Source organism: Pelodiscus sinensis, chromosome 3 (genome assembly GCF_052426305.1).
Source record: "Pelodiscus sinensis isolate ZL-2025 chromosome 3, ASM5242630v1, whole genome shotgun sequence".
NCBI classification, from domain to species: domain Eukaryota; kingdom Metazoa; phylum Chordata; order Testudines; family Trionychidae; genus Pelodiscus; species Pelodiscus sinensis.
The window spans coordinates 192644931-192665855 of NC_143054.1; the positions used below are offsets into that span (position 1 = coordinate 192644931).

The 20925-nt window shown below is 45.4% G+C and overlaps 1 protein-coding gene and 1 long non-coding RNA gene across 5 annotated transcripts in view; one reads left to right on the forward strand and one right to left on the reverse strand.

Annotated features, from left to right (window-relative positions):
- PAK5 (p21 (RAC1) activated kinase 5) overlaps positions 1–20925 on the forward strand; it is a 205435-nt gene that overhangs the window by 106330 nt on the left and 78180 nt on the right. For 2 of the 4 annotated variants that reach the window (XM_075925678.2, XM_075925679.2), the window contains exon 3: positions 5628–5709. The exons of 1 other annotated variant lie outside the window; for it this stretch is intronic. In XM_075925678.2, the coding sequence (XP_075781793.2) occupies positions 5637–5709 (73 nt within the window). In that variant the 5' untranslated portion in view covers positions 5628–5636. Of the gene's footprint in view, positions 1–9; positions 181–5627; positions 5710–20925 lie in introns of those variants that run through there. One more of the 4 variants, XM_025177947.3, reaches the window with a different exon arrangement.
- LOC142828079 (uncharacterized) lies at positions 15345–20925 on the reverse strand. Its single transcript, XR_012903034.2, has 3 exons — positions 20635–20925; positions 15751–15946; positions 15345–15475 (listed from the first exon to the last, which is right to left on the reverse strand). It is a non-coding gene; the product is annotated as an uncharacterized LOC142828079 (long non-coding RNA).

Consider the following 20925-nt stretch of genomic DNA (forward strand, 5'->3'; position numbering starts at 1 on the left):
AAGGCTCTCAGGATGCACTGTGCAGCTATTGCTGCAGCCTGAATTTCTTCCTTTGGTGGTATCTGAATGGAATACTCTAAATCAAGGGGTACGTGTCAATCTAAACCCTGAAGCCCAGCTATTTAATATATGGCTGTTACACAGGCAGCTACTAGCCCAGAGCTAGAGGCCAGTCAAGAGGTAAGTGAAGCTTTTGACTTCTAGTACTATCCTTCCCTCCCTCATGTGTGTGGGGGGTGGATGAGCGGGGGTTTCCATTTGACAGCGTTACTATTCTATTTGTTCACGTTCTTATACTGCACTCATCACTTAGACATCCGCAGTTTTTCCCAGTCTGGCACTCTTGTCATGGGCAAGCGTGTTTTGGGGCCTTCCTTTGAACACATACTGACAGAGTTGGGTCTGAATTCCTTCAAGACAGAAGTCCATCAAAGATTATTCATCTTGGCTGGAGATTTGAGGCAAAAGGGCCAGTAGTTCCCATTAAAAATATGAAGAACGCAATGTCTCTGAAGTGCACCATTTCCTCCCCACCAAAAAACAAAATAAGGACGCTCAAATGATATGGAGAGGATTTTACCTGCCTTCACAGACTGCTTTACAGCAGTCCAAATTCTTAGGCTTGTCAGAATTCGATTTTTCTTGAGGGGTTTGTCATTCATGTTTGATTTTTAGAATATTTTCCAATTATAGAATTAAATGTTCAGAATCATGGAAGGGAAGTCAGACAATTATTATATTTTTTTTACTATCAGTAAAATCATTTTCCTTCATTAGTGTACATTTGAGAAATGTTTATTTCACCAATAAAAATCAAATCCTTCCAAGCCTAGATATGGTCAGACCAAAAGGCCCGAGAGTACCTCCCTCTAGACATTCTCTGAAAAACTGAAATTGAGCCAAGTCAAGGATTCCCAGAAGGGAATACTGGTAGCTCAGTCAACCATATAGATGTCTCCATGGGATGTACTGTCCCTTTGACAGTTTCCCTGAAAGTTTCAAAGCTATATTAACTGGATTTGGTTGTTCAATAGCTATTTGTGGCATTTATAAATCAGTTTTCCTGGTAGCCATCTCATCTGTTCAAAGCTAAAAGCTTTGTCTTGACAACTCCACTGTTTTTTGTGTGTGTGTGTTTTGGTTTGTTTGTTTGTTTGTTTTGTGTGTGTTGGTTTTTTTGTTTGTTTGTTTTGTTTTTGCATGCCCAGAATGCCCCTTTTGTATCCTTCCAGAAAGATCTAATTGTACTGTTGAGGTAGAACATGACATTCCAAAAGACAGAAAAAATATTAGGCACAGCAAGATGTCTTGTAACTGACTTGGCTGACTGAATGCTTCTTCTGAGATGCCATTCAAGGTGAATAAATGGGTCTCCCTATGAATTTTATCGATAGTCTTTGTTTTAAGGTGTAATTGAGGCACTCTGGGATGTAGACACCTCTCCATTGGATTGGAAAAGTTGCTTTGTATACGTCACTGAATAAACATCAGATGGTGAGAGTTTTCAATGGCTAGTGATTTTAGTAGGACAGTTGTCAGAGACATAAATGTTATTTCCCATTACTAACATCCATTCTAGGTCTTGTTAGCTGTGCATCATGCCATGTTACTTGATGGTGCAGTTTTTTTGATGGCTACGGAAGCCACCTAGAAAGAACTATCACTGCAACAGGGCGAAAGATCTGGTTTTCTGCAAAAACCTCACTGTCTTCAAAACTCACATCAATACCAGCCAGTTAAATCTGGGATGAATAAGACCCATCCGTTCAGAATAGTGATGAAATAATCCAAAATGTGGTGACTCCTCTCATTTGGACCTAAAACATTTGGATTCAAGGGTACTGTGGCGGGGTAGCCCCGCCCCTCCCGAAAGCCGCCGGCACGCCGCGGAAAGGGGGGGAGGACTCACCCCCCGGGACGGCACAGCCCGCCGCCCGCGGCTTCAGCGCAGGGAAGCCGGCGCACCGGCCGGGGAACGAGCCGGGGCGGGCGGGGGCGAGAGGAGCCGCCGGGACGCCGCAAGCATAGCAGGGGGGCTCACCCCCCGTAGCGGCACAGACCGCCGAGCACGGGGCGAGAACGGGGGGGCCGGCACCCCGGCCGGGTGACAAGCCGGGGCCGGCAGATAGCGCCGGAAGAGGACGGGGGCGGGGTGACGTCAGGGTGACGTCACATGATGCCCGGCCCGGGGAGGGGCCGCAGGCAGATGAAGGCACGGACGTCATCTGCCTGCGACCGGCGGGCCATTCAAAAGCGGCCGGGAGCCAGGCAAGGGGGGGAGAGGCCGAGGAGACGCTTCCCCCGCAAGGACCAGAGAGCGTAAGCTGGTGTTGGAGGCCCTGGGTGGGGGCCGAGGGAGCACCCAGGTGAACCGATTGGTTCCGGGGGAAGAAGTGGCCCAGGGCAGGGACGTGGACCCTGAGAGCAGGGGAGTTTAGGGGTCTCAACCCCCCCTGCTAGGTGGGGAGTCTTTCCCTGACCTTAGGGCCCTGGGCTGGGGTCCGGAGCGAGGGCGGGCCCGGACCCCCTTCCCCCAACCGCCGTGGGGCACGCACAGAGTGAGTCGCGTGGAGTGGAAGATGACTTTTGGTAACTGAGGGGGCGGACTCAAGCCCCTCCGGGGGTCAATCCCCTACAGGTACTAAGCCTTTATTGAGATGCAGTGAGGAATGCAAGTCCTAATGGGAAGGATTAAGTGAACAGTACTTCACAATTCAATATTCTTCACAAAAGATTGGGGGAAGTTTTTTCTGGAGTAGTTGGATGAGAGAATGAGCTCTAAAAAACACTTCAATAAGAGCCATTAAATTTCTTGACAATATATAATAAGGAAAGTAAGGACAGTTGACTTCCCAAATGCTCTTACAGAGCACTAGAGACAAATATCTAAGTACTAACAATACAGTGTAAGCATCTGCACTGTAAAGTTTACAAATATTTTTCTTCCAAGTACACTTTTATAGGTACACTGTGTCTTCCTACACAACAAAGCCTGTGATTGAGATGATAAAATGTGTTTTTAAATGTCTTCTGTCTCCACATCTGTTAAAACTAACTTACAATACTTGGTGTGGGGTTAATTTTTAAAATATTGGTTAAACGTGCAGCCAGAGACTGGAATGTAAACAAACTTTTGCTTATAGCAACCCTACAGTATCTATTACAGACTGCTGCAGTTTCTTAGAAAGCATGTCTATTGACCACTGATTATCAATAGCTACCTATAAATGTTGCCTTAATGGAAAAGTGTTCTCCAGAAATAGATAGAGATGAGAGAACAGATCTTCAATAGCCAACGTAACACAGACCATCCTAAAAAGCAGAAAAAGAAATACAATGTGAAATGCCTTTCTTTTCCAGAAAGGCTGCTATTACCTTTATGTGTAAGTAATACATACTGCATTTATCTTAATGTGCATGTGTTACATTATGGCTATGATCAACAGAAGATTTTGGTACCCACAACAGGCACATACGAATGCCACAGAAGTGGTGTTAATTGTGTAATGATATTCTCATTGGTCATAGCTCCCTCCTCCCACTTCAACATTTGAGAAGGCTGCTTATTATTCTCCTGGCATGAATAACATACATTCTTGTTGTTGGCTTATGGTGATGGTGCCAGAAAGCTGCAGCTGAGATCCAGTCCCTGTTGTTCTAGGTGTTGTACAAATATCTAAGTATTTACAGTCTAAATGGATAAATAACAGTGGAGCAGTGGGGAGTATCATTCCCATTTTACAAATGGGGGCATTGAGGCACAAAGACCAAATGACTTGCCCAAGTCCACATTAGGGAGTCTGTGGCAGAGCCAGGAACTAAACCAGCATTTCTATTGGTCCCAGTCTCTTGCCGCATGCTGCTCTTTATGGATGAAAAGATCCATGGTATAACTGTGGCACATATGTCTTCAAACATATCCCATGCTCCTGGATTCCCTCTGTAGGTGATGGGAGAGCTAGACTCTGATACTGCTGCTCCAACTCCTTCACTTTGCTTGTGGCTTTACTGGTACGCACATAAGCACAAACTCCAGCTAGACGGAGCTCTATAAACAAGTACAGAGCCTATGCAGAAATCAAAACTGCTTTGGATTTACACAACAAATTCACTCCACTTTTAGATGAAGGATGGCATGATAAGCAAAATTTACAAATATGACCTATGTAATGTGCAGAATAGCTGTTTAATCTCCTCCGTGAATTAAATATACACTGAACTGTTCTTTGCAACCTGCCTGCTCATCGGAACAGATGCTTACTCACCTATGACACTATCATAATGCTGTCTTTGTCTGTATCCATCAGCAAGTAAGTGCAATGGGTTCAGGTGGATTAAAATGAAAGGTTTAATTTTTAAGGCTATCCTAAATGCATAGTGCCATGTTATCTGCTGATGTAAATTGGTGTTGATCCACTCATTTCAGCGGATGAATACTGTCTTCCTCTAGCTAAGGATCTGGCCCTTAGTGCAGAGAAGATGAAGACAGCTGATCTATCAGGTTACGTCTACACTACAGGGTTTTTGCACAAAAACAGCTGTTTTTGTGCAAAAACCTGCAGCGTATCCATACCTCAAGCGTGTTTTGCACAAGTAAATTTACAGTGAATCGACAGAACAGAGGGCTTTTTGCGGTATAGGTATTCCTCTTTCTATGAGGAATAACTCCTTTTTGCGCAAGAGCTCTTGCACAAAAAGCTGCGTGTGGACAGGAAACAGGGGTTGCGCAAAAACAGCCTATCAGAAAAAGCACAGGTGCCCTGGTGGCCATTCTGTTACTGGAAATCAGAGTTTTCTTGCGAGAGAGCGTCCATGTAGTCCGGATGCTCTCTTGCACAAAAGCGCATTGCTTTTGCAATGCACTTTTGTAGTGTGGACGCACTCTTGTACGAGAAGTTTTTGTGGAAGATCTCTTCCACAAAAAGCTTCTCGTGGAAGAAACCTGCAGTCTAGACGTAGCCTCAGATGGCAACACTTATTTCCAAATAATTTGTTTGCTGTCTTGACAGACTTGTGTTTTCGTACCTGTGCAACTATTATGCTAGAGCTGCTTCAGTTATTGAAATTTGACATTTTTTAATATTCTGAAGTAAGAAACCTCTGGGCTTTGATATTCCCTTCAGGCATTCCAACCATGTCATATTTTCTTTCTCCTGATAAATCACCTTTTTTATTCTTGGCAATTCTTCATCTTCCTAATACGGTCTGAATTTTTCCTCCAATTCAAAATATTGGAACTTCGTGGCTTTTTTTTAAAAAAAAAAAAACACAACATACTTAAATTTCATTAAATTTCATGCAGAGAGCCTTGACAACCAACAAATGACAGAAGCTGTCGATTATTTTTATAGTGACTATATTTGTTTAAACTACTTATGGAGGCTCAATTCAAAATTACTGCACATTAAAATCCACTAAATATCACAAGGCTTCTAAATTAGAAAAAACATGTCAAGCAACATGTGGAAATGGGTTCTCGTACAAGAGTCGCTTTCAGTGAGAAGAATGAATATTGTTCCCTGGAGTACATAAAAACCACTTGGGTAATTCCATACCAGCTTTGATTATTTCTCTCCAAGCATTTGTTGTCTTGGTTTTTCATTTGTTCCATTGTGCATCTCTATTAGATATTTCTCATGGGCCAGCTATCAAGAAACACCCTGCTGTGCTGTGGTGTGGCGAATGAAGGCATTTTCAACCATAAACAAGGTATTGTGTGGGTTTAAAAGAAACCCCGACAATGACAAGTCTCAGATGGCTTGTAATTGTTTAAATGTATCATATTTGCATTGCTTAGAGAGATAGTATCTTTGAGAAACTGACTAGTTTGACACATTTTAAATTATCGGACAGCTACAAAGTAGATTAGAAGGGGTTTTTTTTTATGAAGCATGTCACGTGCTTTTTTTCCCCCCCTGTGGTTCATGACTGTCTATTTATAGCTTTTTCCCAACAACATTTGAAAATTTTACTCAAGTCCTTGACTTTCAATTAGAGTTAGCCACTTACCTGTCTGGGACTTAGCCTCTTAATCAGTTAGGCACTTTAAAAAGTTGTGGGGGTAATATTTGAGTTAAATACGCAGGGCACAGATTGAAAAACCTTTTATACCCATGGATGAGCGCTTACTCACCTGTGGAACTATTTGCATAGGACTTCCTAGCATGGCAAACATCTGTAATGTGCTGTATTGACTGGCTGAATTAATTCGTTATTTGCTTTTGATTATTGTTGCTGCTGCGTGGTTGTTTGTGATTCTCAGCCTGATTCATTGTTAGGACTTTGTGTAAGTGGGTGTTTTGATTGTTGCTAAATTGAAATGATCTATTTAATGGATAGCAGTGCAGTAAAAATCATGAAGATGAAGGCATAATGGCTGCCTGTAGTACAATTAAGAATGCACTCAAGTAGCAATTGACAATATTAATGAAGTCTAAAACCATTGTGTACAAAGAAACATGAACTTCCTAGAGGTAACAAATGAATACTTGGGACCCACGTTCTTAATATTTGAACAGAGTGTTTTACTGGCTTACAGAGAGTACATGCCTGGTTCCCATGCAGATATTTTGGCTGGGCAAGGACCCAAGGGATATCCATTCCTTGCACACTTGCACAAGGGCTGAGCAAAGTAGTTATTCCTGTGATTATGGTGTGTGAGACGAGTGTCAGGGTTAGCACTAACCACCCCATCAGACGGGGCTCATTCTACACTGGCCAGGGGTGGAGGGACACCGAATGTTATCATCTCTAAGGGTGGCACAGCGGTTGTAATACCTTTTTGGCAGAGTCTCACCTCCTCTCCCCCTGAGGTGATGAGTAGGGATGTGAATGGTTAATTTGTACGCCTCACCCTTAATGGGGTGGGATGGAAAAGAGACCTCTTATCTACCTCGGCCCCAAGCCAATCAGGGACCAAGGGCAGAGGAGCATGCAAAGTCTCTCACACACCCCCGCCAAGGTGGGCTCCGGGCAGGATCAAGTGGCTTGGCAGGCCGGATCACGCTCAGCCCTGATCTAGCGACTGAGATGCAGCATATTGTTTACGAAGCTTCTGACTCAAGGATAACATGGGGTGTGTCTAGACTACACCTCTCTGTCAACAGAGAGATGTAGATTAGGCACATCGAAAGTGCAAATGAAGCCGGGATTTAAATATCCTGTGCTTCATTTGCATAAAAATGGCTGCTGCTTTTTTTTTTAAATGGAGCTTTTTCAAATAAAAACGGCAGTCTAAACACGGATCTTTCGAAAATACAACCCTGTTTTGAAAGACCTTGTAAATCTCATTTTATGAGGGATAAGGAATCTTTCAAAAAAGGGTTGTATTTTTGAAAGATCCGCGTCTAGACTGCCATTTTTTTCGAAAAAGCTCCGTTTCGAAAAAAAGCGGCAGCCGTGTTTATGCAAATTAAGCATGGGATATTTAAATCCCAGCTTAATTTGCACTTTCGAAGTGCTTGATTTGCATCCCTCTGTCTGTCAACAGAGGGATGCAGTCTAAGCATAGGCATGGGTGCTACAGAAAGAAAAAATCATTCTTCAGCTTTTCTGTCCTACCAGCTAAGTCCATCTACATAGTCTCTTACAGCCTGAGGAATTCCTTTCCATTTTCTTCTAAATTTATCCCTAGGGTCAAAGTTATTTTCAGTTTCTGGTCACTCTTGTAGTCAGATCTGTGACAAGATCAGTCAGTGGCTGTCACTTCTTTAGTCCTCCACTCGGCCCTCTCATCTTGCAAACTTCTTCCTCCTCTATTCACAGTTAGGACCCTGGCGATCAGCCTGTTGAGTCTGGCTTTCATCTCAGGCCGCCGTTCTGCAGCTGCTCCTTTCTCGCTGGTCATGTCCTCTTGCAGCTTCCCCTACAAGTGCCGCTCTTCTCGTGGAGCAGACAAAGGTGTAACGCGATCCACTAACGCTAGACAAAAGCAGGCATATGTTTTTGAGAACGAGGTTAGTTAACCAGTGGAACAATTTACCCAGGGTCACAGTACGGTCTCGCTGACAAATTTTTATATCGAGATAGGAGGTTTTTTCCCTGAAAAGGTCTGCGCTAAGAATTATGTTGGGGAGATTCTCTGGTCCATGCACTGCAAGAGGTCAGATCAGACGATCACAATGGTCCCTTTTGGGCTTGAAGTCCATGAATTCCCCCCTCCCTCCTCTGAGAACGCTACGAGAGACACGGGAGATGGAGCAACGGCAGATTGATTATGGCTTTTTGAAGAGCTGGCTGTGTGTAGGCATGAGCTGGAGAGCTGCTAATCCTGCCAGTGGCACATGCGCACTGGTGAAGTGTTTTGTTTATAAAAAAAAAAATAAGTGTGTGCACCAAATCCTGTAGGGATGCAGAACCCTTCTGCTGCTCGTCTTCCTCCCTGCCCTGATCTCCCCTGCAGAGCTGACACACGGTGGATTTCTTTGAAACGAAGTTAGGAAACTTGAAGCTACGTCGTCTTATGCCAGCATAATTTATGTTGCTCGGGTGGCAAGAAAGCACCCCTCGATTATGCTGGCAAAAAACGTGCACAGTGTTGCCAGCGGGAGAGCTGCTCCCACGCACAGAGCTCCTGCTTCTCGCGGTGGTATTTTTGGGGGCTTGGAAGCTATGCTGCCAGTGCTCTCCCCCGTTGGCACGGAACATCTTCACCACACATGCTGCAGCTGTAGCTTTCCAGCTGTGCTGCTGCAACGCTGCCTAGATAGGCAGGCTTGCCAGATTTAACAATAGCAAAACCAGCTGGGTATGTGTAGCACCAAGTTACTGTAGCCAACCACAATCCAAATAAAAGTAACATCTGGCATTTACATCAAACAGGAAGTATCAGAGCATCAGTGCGGGGGGGGGGCAGGGCTAGGAGAAGAGCAGGCAGCCATGCCTGGCCCCTTGCAAGGTGGGTGAGGGTGGCTGCCTGCTCCCAAAAGACAGAAGAGGTGGGGCGGGAGCAGTGGCATGCCATGCACCCCCTTTCCTCCCCACCCCAGTACTTAGAGCGCAGCGATGAAAGGGCCCAGGTCTCCGGTAGCAGCAGCAGCCAGAATCCTGGCCTTTTAGAATTGCTGGTACCCAAGGCAATTGCCCCTTCTCCCCTCCCCCATTGGAGGGCCTGGCGGGGGGCAAAGGGAGTAGCTGCCCCAGAGCCCGGTGATTAGCTGCTACTAATATGGGAGTAATAGCAGCCAAAGCCCTGGGGCCTTTAAATGCTCTCTGGAGAGCAAGCTGTGGAACTCCTTGCCAGAGGAGGCGGTGAAGGCTAGGACTATAATAGAGTTTAAAGAGAAGCTGGATAAATTCATGGAGGGTAGGTCCATAAAAGGCTATTAGCCAGGGGATAAAATGGTGTCCTTGGCCTCTGTTTGTCAGAGGCTGGAGGGGGACGGCAGGAGACAAATCGCTTGATCATTGTCTTCGGTCCACCCTCTCTGGGGCACCTGGTGCTGACCACTGTCAGCAGATAGGATACTGGGCTAAATGGACCTTTGGTCTGACCCAGTACGGCCGTTCTTATGTTCTTATGTAAGGAGCACAGAGCGGCCATCCCCCGCTGTGCCCCGAGCGCTGGGGCGTAGATCTGCTACAGCTGTGTGCCCTTGCTCAGTTCCTGTCTGATTCTTTGTCTGTCTTGCTGTTCTCATGCTGGCACAGAATAGTGGTTTCTTCCTGACGTCGTGGGTCTTATTGGTCTGGGTCAATGTTCCTGTAACTTTAAGGGTGATTTGCACCTTGGGTAGGTGGCCTGTAATTCAATTTAGCCTGCAGTAATGAATGGCTTTAACAGTGAAATTCACTCCTGCCCTGACAAAGCTGACGTGATCAGATTTGGGGCTGGGATCAATGGACTCGAATGAACAGAGCTCTAAGAGTCCAGGGCCAGATTGTGACGGTACATGGAGCATGGGGGGCTGTGGCAGAGCGTTGCCCTGCACTGGCCCTTTAAGGGGCTGAGCTCTGGAGTCAGGGGGAAGCCCAGCTGAGGCAAATAAGGAGAACCCAGCTAGCAACTGTAAGAGCAGCCCCTGGGAGGAGGAGAGGGACCTGGCTGTCTGCCTGTAATGAGAGAGGCTTTAGCCTAACAAACCCAGGCTACCCGGCCTGAGGCCCAGGGCTGCAAGGAGGCAGTCATGGAAGGTGGGGCTCGCATGGAGGCAGCCCTAAAAGGCCGGGCTGCAAGGAGGCAGCCGTGGTTCACAAGGAGGCAGCGCGGTAGCCTGGAAGAGAGTGAGCCAGGGAAGCCCCAGGCCATAAGTCCGCAAGGCAGGTTTGCAGGGGGCAACCACGCAGGCAGAATGGGAGAAGAACTGAGGGTCCTAGGGAGTAGGGAGGGCCCTGGAGGAAGAGTGGAGGAAGAACAGTGACCCCCCCCCCCCCCCGCCCAGAAGGGGGTGTGGACCAAGACCAGGAGTGGTCACTGAAGAGAACATGTCACCCAAGGGGGCGTGTCGGCATCGGAGCTGCCAGTTACTTCCCCAAAGCCACCCTGAGAGAAGAGCCGTGCGGAAAGTGAGTCCAACCCGTTATAGGGACACACAAAGGGTGCGTCTAGACTGGCAAGATTTTGTGCAAAAGCGGCCGCTTTTACGCCAAAACTTCCCGCCTGTCTACACTGGCCACAAGAATTTGCACAAGAGCACTGACGTTGTAATGTACAAAATCAGTGGTTCTTGCGCAAATACTTTGACGCTCCCGCTCAGGCATAAGCCCTCCTGCACAAGAATACTTGCGCAAGAGGGCCAGTGTAGACAGGAACGTTAATTTCTTGCGCAAGAAAGCCCGATGGCTAAAATGGCCATCGGAGCTTTCTTGCGCAAGAGAGCGTCTACACTGGCATGGATGCTTTTGCACAAAAGCAAATCTTTTGCGCAAAGGCACGTGCCAGTCTAGAAGCTCTCTTGCGCAAATACTTTTAACGGAAAAACTTTTCCGTTAAAAGTATTTGCGCAAAATCATGCCAATCTAGATGCAGCCTAGGTGTTTCCCTCGCATAAGGGTGGGGCAAGGGGAGAGCACAAGATCTGTATCCTATAATAATATAATATATGGAGATATACCATCTCATAGAACTGGAAGGGACCTTGAGAAGTCATCGAGTCCAGTCCCTTACCCTCACAGCAGGACCAAGTACTATCCTCTAATCTTAATGGCACAGAGAGGAGATGGGCCATGCTTCGTATGTTTGCCTCCACTCGAGCTCACAGAGTGGGGACAAAAAACAGGACTAAGGGCAATACACTGTAGTCAGTCAAGGGACTAGCAGCTGGTGTGTTGCCACTGCACCCTCTGGAGCTCCCAGAGGCTTCCCTTAAACTGAATCCTGCCTGCTTCTCCCTCCCTCCCCCCCCCCGCAAAGGGCTGTCCCTTCAAAGGCACAGCTCAGATTTGCTTTTGAGCAACATTCATCAGTGGCCTAACTCTGCTCCCAGTGGTGTCAACAGGAAATGCCCCGGGGTGCAGAGTTAAACCAATGCCGAGAGCTTTGAAAATTCCTCTTCTCTTTAAATTCAGGATTTACTAATCTGCACGGCTTTACTGTACATCAGGCTCTTTTTGCTTGTGTCCGCATAATCGGTGGCAGCTCCATTTAAGTCAACGTGGTTGCACCAGAGTGAGAGGAGAATCACCGCTTGTATTGACGTTGCTTTGGCCTCACTTCCAGTGTACTTCCTAGTGATTTATGCTGCCATGAATCCATCAGTGGACATTAGCTTCCCCTGTGGATTGACTGCTTGCCCTGCATACTGCTCTGAAGCACTAGCTGCACAGTCTACCCTCACGTTCATCTAATTTATTTCTCAAGTCATATGCTGTAGTTTTATGATCCAGCATGGGAAAAGGGCACTATTTATCAGAACACGAGTAGAAATTGGCAGGCTAATGGCACACGGTGGCACTGTTTGCTGTACAATAGAAGGATTGAGGTCTCTGTTACAGAAAGCCATTAAAAATGAAAAGCTTATTAAAGGGAAACTACTAGCATATTAATTGCATCTTGTAACCACGTTTCTTCACCTTCACTACTAACAATGCACTGGATTCTTCTGTTTCACTCTTGTTACCAGGAATCAATTCCCCTCGGGTTGGCTTCCCAAGATGACTTGTGGATCCTCCCCGCTCCAGATTAGAAAGAGAGTTCAGCAAACTCCAAAGCAGAATCCCCTACTGAGAGCTGTTTGGGGACAATGTTCCCTGAATTTTTTCTATCCATGTGTGGAATAAATGCTATGTGCACTGAACTACATGTGGATGTGCACCACCGGTCGAAATACATGCTGCCAGCTGGGAGCGCTCTGTGAATCAGCTGGGTGGGATTTGACTCTCTCCTGGGTGGCCACCCCCGGGCTCAGCTTACAGGCAGCACTGCCTAGGGATGTAGGGTGGGTGAAGACTGGTAGGCAGCGTGGACAGAATGAAAACGGGTTTCTCTCTCCCAGCCCTTCCCCTCTCACCCAGACAAGTTTTGGGCAAAACAAAAACAGCCCAAGGCTGGATTGCTTCCGGCTGTGGTGAGGGATCTCCCTTTCATGGGACCGGAGGTGGTGGAGCGTCAAAGTGCAGCCACTGCCTGGCAAAGTGCTGACAGCCTGGCTCCAATGGATATGTACTGCAAGCCCTGTTGTCAAGGTTACAGCTGGTGGGGAGACCTACTCCCTTTGGTCTCCCAGGAGCTGTTCTGTGATGAGACAACCCCTGCCTTCCCAGAATAATGGGAGAGACCTCTCTGCAATCATTTTTCTTCCACTAACCTTCCCATGGAGAACTGGGAAATTGCACCCTCCGTTTGAACAATGAAAATAAGAGAGCTCACCTCAGCTTTCCAGTGTATCAGGGCTTGGGATCCATGCTGGGTAGAAATTAAACTGTTTCGACCTGGGGGGTCTCCTAATTGTGTGGCTCTTGTTGAGCCCAAGGTTTGTATGGAAGCTTAGATTCAGTTCAGACATTAGTAACTAGCCCATTTTAATACTAACAGGAACTAATGCAGATTGTGGTAATAACCCGCAGGGAGTCATTGAAAAAACTAAGAACTGGTGAACTTAATGTGTTGAACTCTTCATAATTCACAAGGAGCTAATTTGTAATGGCTAATAGGAAAATGTGTTCCTGGGCTGAGAGACAGTATGAAAATGCCACCCTACAGTGAATCTTCAGAGTCCAGTCATGTGTATTTGAACAAAATACATTTACATAAATACTGAGCTCCCCTCTCTGGTAGGTTAGCTGTATTAACATGGATGATTCTACTGGTTCACTAGGATAAAGCATCTTTTTTGTAAATTATTGTAGTCAGACCAGACTTGGATTTCAGTCATGCATACTTGTCATGCAAACATTATTTTATGTCTACAATTATTCCCTCCATATATACCCGGTAGGGTTAATGCACGTTTACGATCAAAGACAAAATTCTGTTCTGGCCCTTCCGTGTAAAGCCAGAGTAACTCCATTGGCTTCAGCTGAGTTAATTACCATGGTTTGGGCATGAATCATATTCTCAGAAGTTTGCAAAATACACAAGGGGATAGTCTCTTCCTCATGTTGTTTATCTCTTGTGTCTTTTAAATTGTAATTTTTTAGGACTTGATATTTACAATTACATAAAAGTGTAACTGAGAGCACATGTGAGCCCTTTAGTCGTTGGTGGAACCCATTTTAATTCTGATCAGTGTTTCTTAATGGGCAGCTCTGACCCCCTTTGGCTTTATTGTTGATCTTTTTTATTTATGACGATGGAAGTAATAATGCCAGTAATCATAGCATTTGAGATCTCTCCTTCCTTAGTATGCCAACTACTTCAGATTAAAATGCATCCTCTTGGGCCATTTACACACGTCTGGGCTTCAGTTCATCAGCGTCGCAGAGACTCCTCTGGTTTTGCAAAATGGGGAGAAACATTCTGCCAAGACCATGGCAATATAGTTAGTGTGGCTCAGACTGGCCTAATCTAATAACTTGCCATCACCTGACACCTGAGTCGATTGGAAAACCTCATCCAGTAAGTTACAAGAAATTTTCTTTTTGTGTAAATTCTACTTTTTGCAGAGGCTTGTGTGCCCTGAGCAAAGGGAGTGTAATGCTGCTCAGCCCCCCAGCTTCTCACACCCCTCTGCTCGTACACAAGGGCTCAGCAGAATCCAACCTCTGTGCAGAAAACAAAGCTTTCTCTGGGTGGAGAATTCAGGGATTTCTCCTGGAAAGTGTTCGCAGAGGAACGTAAAATGAATAAATGCACTGTGTGCTGACATGTTTAAAGTGCAAATGAAGTTATAGCTATGATGAAAATATCCCAGTGTGACTGATTTTTCTGTTCCCTCAACTTGTTACAGGTTGGACCTCCCTGGTCCAGCACCCTTGGGACCTGACCAGACGAGGGAGTCTGCCAGACCATGGCAGTCCTCGTAATGGCCCTCTCACCCCACTGGAGCTCGCAGCAGCCCCACTGGCTGCAGGCTCCACTGCCCCGCTAGCTCCAGCCCCCCTGCCAGCTTCAGTTGCAGGGGGCTTTCTGGTGCCTCAGGCCCCACTAGCAACCTCTACCACTGGGGCTCTCTAGTCCCACAACACCTGTGGTCTGCTGAACTATGGGGCTACGTCTACACTGGCCCCTTTTCCGGAAGGGGCATGTAAATTTCACTAGTCGTCGTAGGGAAATCCGCGGGGGATTTAAATATCCCCCGCGGCATTTAAATAAAAATGTCCGCCGCTTTTTTCTGGCTTTTAAAAAAGCCGGAAAAGAGCGTCTAGACTGGCCCCGATCCTCCGGAAAAAGTGCCCTTTTCCGGAGGCTCTTATTCCTACTTCAAAGTAAGAATAAGAGCCTCCGGAAAAGGGCACTTTTTCCGGAGGATCGGGGCCAGTCTAGACGCTCTTTTCCGGCTTTTTTAAAAGCCAGAAAAAAGCGGCGGACATTTTTATTTAAATGCCGCGGGGGATATTTAAATCCCCCGCGGATTTCCCTACGACGACTAGTGAAATTTACATGCCCCTTCCGGAAAAGGGGCCAGTGTAGACGTAGCCTGGATGTTGCCGGACTGGAGAGTCCTGGACCACAGAAGTTCAACCTGTACTAAATACCGCTGTTAACCCATGGAGCAGTAAGATTAGCAGAAACCTGCCTTCAATTTTGCCTTTTCTTTCTGAAGTACATGGTGGCTGCCATCTTTGCCAGTGCACCAGGAAGTGAAAACCAGGACTAGGAGTATTAGCTGCTAAAGCTTCTGAGTTGGGACTGACACTCCCATACTATGTGGATTGGGGTCCAGTTACACATACTCACCAGTAGCTTATATAGAGATGGAATCTTCTGGTTTGACAGAAGATACAGTGTTGCTGATTAGAAAGTATTTGTTACACATTACAGAAAACGACAACAGGTGGACAGAAGGTCTACATGAATAGGGTGGGAGGAAGTAACACACATCTCAGAGTTCCCAATTCCATACAGCAGCAGGCTCCAGTGAACCATCCGCACAGGGCCCTGGAAGGATATGAATGCATATGTTGCCAGAAAAGATTGGGCCATTGTTCTCTTATGGCAAGGCAAAGCTGCCTTTGACTTTAGTGGAGCAAGTTGAGGGCCTATGAAATTATTTTTTATTACTGTAACCCCAGTCAGAGAGCAGAGTCCCATTGTGGTATGTTCCGCGCAAACACCACAAAGACAATCCTTGCCGCTAAGTTAGTCTTGGGCCTTGTCTAAACTAGGCCCCCACCATCGATCTCCTCAGCTATTGCTGAAGTTGATGTACTCACCATGGTGTCTTCTGTGTGGTAAGATGCTGGCTACCCTTCTTCTCCTGGTGGAGTACGGCATCAATGGGATAGCACTCGAAGACTGATTTATCACATCTAAGCAGACCCAATAAGTTGACAGCCAGTGGATCGATCACTGCAGCATCGATTCCGCGATGTAGTGGAAACAAGCCCTCAATGTAAGAGGAGATAACAGCTGGGTATAAACAGTGATGGAAGGAGTAAAGTGAACAATAACTATTATTGGTCAGCATGATCAGCAGTGGTCTCAGCACACTGACATCTGTTATCAAGTTTTTGTAGATTTCATGGCAAGGGAGTGTTTCAAGGCAAGATATGACAGAGGACAATGAGTTTAAAACAAACAAATGGAAGTTTTCCTTCATGAAGCACACAGTCAATCTGTGGAACTCCTTGCTGGAGGATGTCATGAAGATCAGGATTTTGACAGGGTTCCAAAAAGAACTAGATAAAATCATGGAGGTTAGGTTCATCGATATTAGCCAGGATGGATAGGAATGGTGTCCCTAGCCTCTGTTTTTCAGAGGCTGGGAATAGGTGACAGGGAATGGACCACTTGATGCGTCCCTGTTCTGTTCATTTCCTCTAGGGCACCTGGTATTGTCCACTGTCGGAAGACAGAATACTGGGCTAGATGGACCTTTGGTCTGACCCAGTATGGCCACTCTTATGAGTTTTGCAGATGTTTACGGGGCGCTTCTCCCCGTTGTCAGGGTCAGCATGAAAGAGGCTGTGAGGCTGGCTATTCAGAGGTAGCAACTGGCCTTTCAATACTGAATGAAAAATAATAAGTAGGGTGGGGATAGGTTATGGAGGGCCTTGAAAGTGAAGACAAGTAGATGATGCTTGGTAAGAGAAGAGGGCGCCAATGAGAGGATATAAAGAGAGAGAGGCTGTGATCAGAGCTACAGGTTAGGAAGATAACCTGTGTAGCAGCATTTTCCACAGACCTGAATAGGGCAAGACAGCCTCTGTCAAGGCCAGAGAAAAGGATATAACATAGGAACATAATGCTCACTAAAAGATCCACCATACTCCAATCATTGGTTCCTACACGAGTGGCTGCAAGATCATATGTGATTCACTGCCAAGGAAGGCGAGGGTATTTCAAAAAAGAGCACATGGCTCCTCTCACATTACCTGATAAATTCACATCCGTGGATGCTGAGGGTGCGTCTACACTGCAGTTTTTTTTCCAGAAAAACGGCCCCGTTTTTCCGAAAAAACTAGTTACATCCACACTGCAATTGCGTTCTTTCGGAAAAAAATCAAAAGAGCAGAAAGATTTTTGCTCTTTCTACAAGGAAGAATACCTTTTCCTAAAGAGCTCTTTCGGAAAAAGGCATGTGTGGATGGGGAGGAGGGGTTTGTTTGTTTTTTCAAAAGAAGAGGCCTCCAGGAAAAAGCAAAGGTGCCCTGGTGGCCGTCCACTGCAATCAGAACTAAAATGTGAGATACTGTACAATCAGTGTGGATGCTATCTTTCGAAAAAGCAGAGCTCTTTTCTGATGCACTTTGGCAGTGTGGATGCTCTCTTTGGGAAGAAGTTTTTCCGGAAGATCTCTTCCAGAAAAGCTTCTTCTAAAAGAAGCCTGCAGTCTAGACATAGCCTGAGAATCCTGCTAGAAAATACAGTCACATGGAAGTACATGTTGTCATACCTGATGTATGGACCCTTGGAGCTAGCTTTGAACCTCTGACCCCCAAATCCACTGAAAATTATGCTTTCCTTAATCAAGCCCGTATATGTGTGGAATTGTATCAAGTATTATTTTTTCTGTTTTGCATGCTCTTTGTGAGAAGCCAGGAAAAAGATAACTGATGGGTTTGTTTTCGTTTGTTTAAAAAGTGTGCGGGAGGGGTGGATTTTTTTTAGAACAAAAGGAGCTCTGCTTGCCAGGATGATGATGCTCTACTGGCCAATAACAGAACATCTATTGCTTTTCTTTTAATTCTTTTAGTTCAAGAACTACTCAAGGCTCTGATTAATGCCATCATCTGGAATTGTTTGGCTTGGAATGCTCTGACCATGTGAACGTCAGTAGTCTGGTAGAAACATTTTGTGGCTGAAGAAATGAAGGTGCAATGTGGCCATGTTCCTCAGTAGCTAGGGAAAAAACCCTCACAGGAGAGGTAGAATTCCTGCCTGTGTACTTACAGATTTTGCCCTTGTAGCTGAATTAACACACCACACAGAAGGTTCAATGCTTCTTTACATGTGCTTTACTTTTAGGCTACATCTAGACTACATCCCTTTTTCGTAAAAGGGATGTAAATTAGACGTATCGCAATTGCTAATGAAGCGGGGATTTAAATCTCCGCTTCATTAGCATAAAATGGCTGCCGCTTTTTTTCCCCGCACGGAACTTTGTCTGAAAAAAGCGCCAGTCTAGACGCTGATCTTGCGGAAAATAAAGCCTTTTCGAGGGATAAGGGATGTTTTGGAAAAGGCTTTATTTTCCGCAAGATCAGCGTCTAGACTGGCGCTTTTTTCCGACAAAGCTCCGTGCGGAAAAAAAGCGGCAGCCATTTTTATGCTAATGAAGCGGGGGAGATTTAAATCCCTGCTTCATTAGCAATTGTGATACGTCTAATTTACATCCCTTTTTCGAAAAAGGGATGTAGTCTAGATGTAGCCTTAAAGTGCTGCATAGTCCTGTCTTTTGTTTCAGCAAGACCAGACTAACACGGCTACATCTCTGTTACTCTTTACATGTACTTAGTGACAAGATCTGTGCATGCTCAGTAGGTGATTTTCACAGAGGCATAACCCTGACAAAAGAAAATGTTCTCTTGAAAAAGTAAAGGCTTTGCGCCTGGCTGAGGTCTATTTCCATGCCAAATTTCAACTTTCTACCCCCGGTTACTTCAGCCATCATGTGACTCAAAAAGCATGTTTTTAAATCTTGTCCAAAATGTTCCAATTAAACATCTGTCTGATGGGAGAATGTTGTCCCCCTGAAATCATGTTTTCATGGAAATCAATCCATTTTGACTTAATTTTTAAAAAAAGGGAACTGTGTGCTCTGATTGGAAAAGGGTCCCTTTTGACCTTTTTAGAATGAAACATTCAGACTTGGGTTTCAAAACATTTCATTCCAATGTTTTGCTTAAATGTATGTATAAATAAAATTAAGTCAAAGTTGGAGTGAACTATTTTATCCCAGCAAAATGTTTTGATCATTTGGACACTTTGGTTTTGTTTCAGATTCTTGTTTCACAGAAAGTTTAACTTTTTTATTTTTATTTTCTTCCATTTCAGAATGGAAAAGTTTTGACATTTAATGAATACAGGGAAAATCCAATTTCCACACAGTTCTAGATGGCAGTATCTTTTTATGAAGTTATCTTGTACTCAAAATGGAGTATTGCCAACTCCTATGATTTTAACCTTGTAGTAAGTGGCGTCTTGTTTAAAGCTCCAGATCCTGGAATCATGTCAACACCTTTGATTTTTAAAAAGAAGTTTCTAGCCCAGAGGGTTTCAGAGAGAGCTGAAAAACATTATTCAAGTGCATTTGAAAGCTTCAGAAGCCAAATAAAATGCACCCTCATTTTTATGTTCATTTTTTTAATTTTGAGATTTGTAAGCTATTAGTTTTTGTGGGGAGGGAACAATTTCGGGTTTGTGTTTTGTTCCTTTGACTGCTTGAGGATGGCAAAATTGGGAGGGATTGTTTAAACTTTTATAAAAGCATCTCAGGGTATAAACCAAAAATGGGAAACTTCAGCCCAAAACTGTGGGCCATGATGAAAATGTCTGTGTTACTGTGGAACCTAGAAGCTGCAGTTCGTGACCAGTCTTAAGACGGTCAGTGTAAATATACAGAATGAGAGGATGGCTCCTGTCCCAAAGAGCTTACAGAATGAAGATAAAACAAGAGAACTGATAGCTAGATCCAGGTAGCCTGTACCTGCTGTCAGTAGGATTCCACTGACATGGACTCGTTATTGTTGTTAGTTTTTTGGTTTTTCATTTGATACTGACCAATAATGAAGCAATGGCTGAAAACTTGGAGACTGCAGGGCTGTGTCTAGACTGCACCCCTTTTCCGTAAAAGGGATGCCAATTAGACACAGCGCAATTGAAAATGAAGCAGGGATTTAAATCTTCCCCACTTCATTTGCATAAATATGGCTGCCGCTTTTTTCCGGCTCGGGGCTTTGCTGGCAAAAAGCGCCAGTCTAGACGGGGATCTTTCGGAAAATAAAGCCTTTTCCAAAAGATCCCTTATTCCTGATCCCGAGCAAAGCCCCGAGCCAGAAAAAAGCGGCAGCCATGTTTATGCAAATGAAGCGGGGAAGATTTAAATCCCCACTTCACTTGCAATTGCGCTGTATCTAATTTGCATCCCTTTTACGGAAAAGGGGTGCAATCTAGACACAGCCCCAGGTGTATGCTTAGGTAATGATGGAAACAAAATGAGAGATCAGAATGCTATGAATGGAAGAGCACCGTGATAAGACTTCAAAAAAGGATGTGAAAAATGACCGAGTAAGAGGGCAGCAGCAGCCGAGAGAGACGGAAGGGCACATGATTTCTAAAAAGACCAACTAATTGGACAGCTCGAAAGAGAGAGAACACAACCAATGAAAGGTTTGGAAGACCTATGAGGAAAGGTTAAAAGAGCTAGGACTGTTGTATCTGGGGAAGATAAGCTTAAGGGGGACAATTGTCTGCAAATACGTAAAGGGAAAGCATAAAGAAAACAAGGATCAGTTTCATTCGTGTGCTCTTTAAGGAGGACCTGGAGACAAACATCCAAGCAGGAGAACCATTGCTTCTTTCTCCTGCCCCTCCCCTCCTGCAGCCCCCACAGCCCAGAGCTACACTAGCTTCTCATGAGCCAAATGTCTCCTGACCTCCACCAGTCTTCAGCACTGCTGGCCCCACGTCCCCGTTAGCTCGAACTGCTGCCATTGGGCTTGCTCCGAATGCTTCACATCTTGCTGATTCCCAGTCCAGCAGAGACCACAGACTGGGGTGGAGGGGAGAGAGTTTTTCCAACATGAGCCCGTAGGAATGGTTCCCTTTCAGAAACAAGAATCCTAAGCAATTCTGCTCCCTGGTTGCTGGGACCCTCTCCTTTTCCCTGGTGTAGTGCCCCCATGGCACTCTGGCTAATGGCCTACAAAAATGGCCTTTCTCCAGGG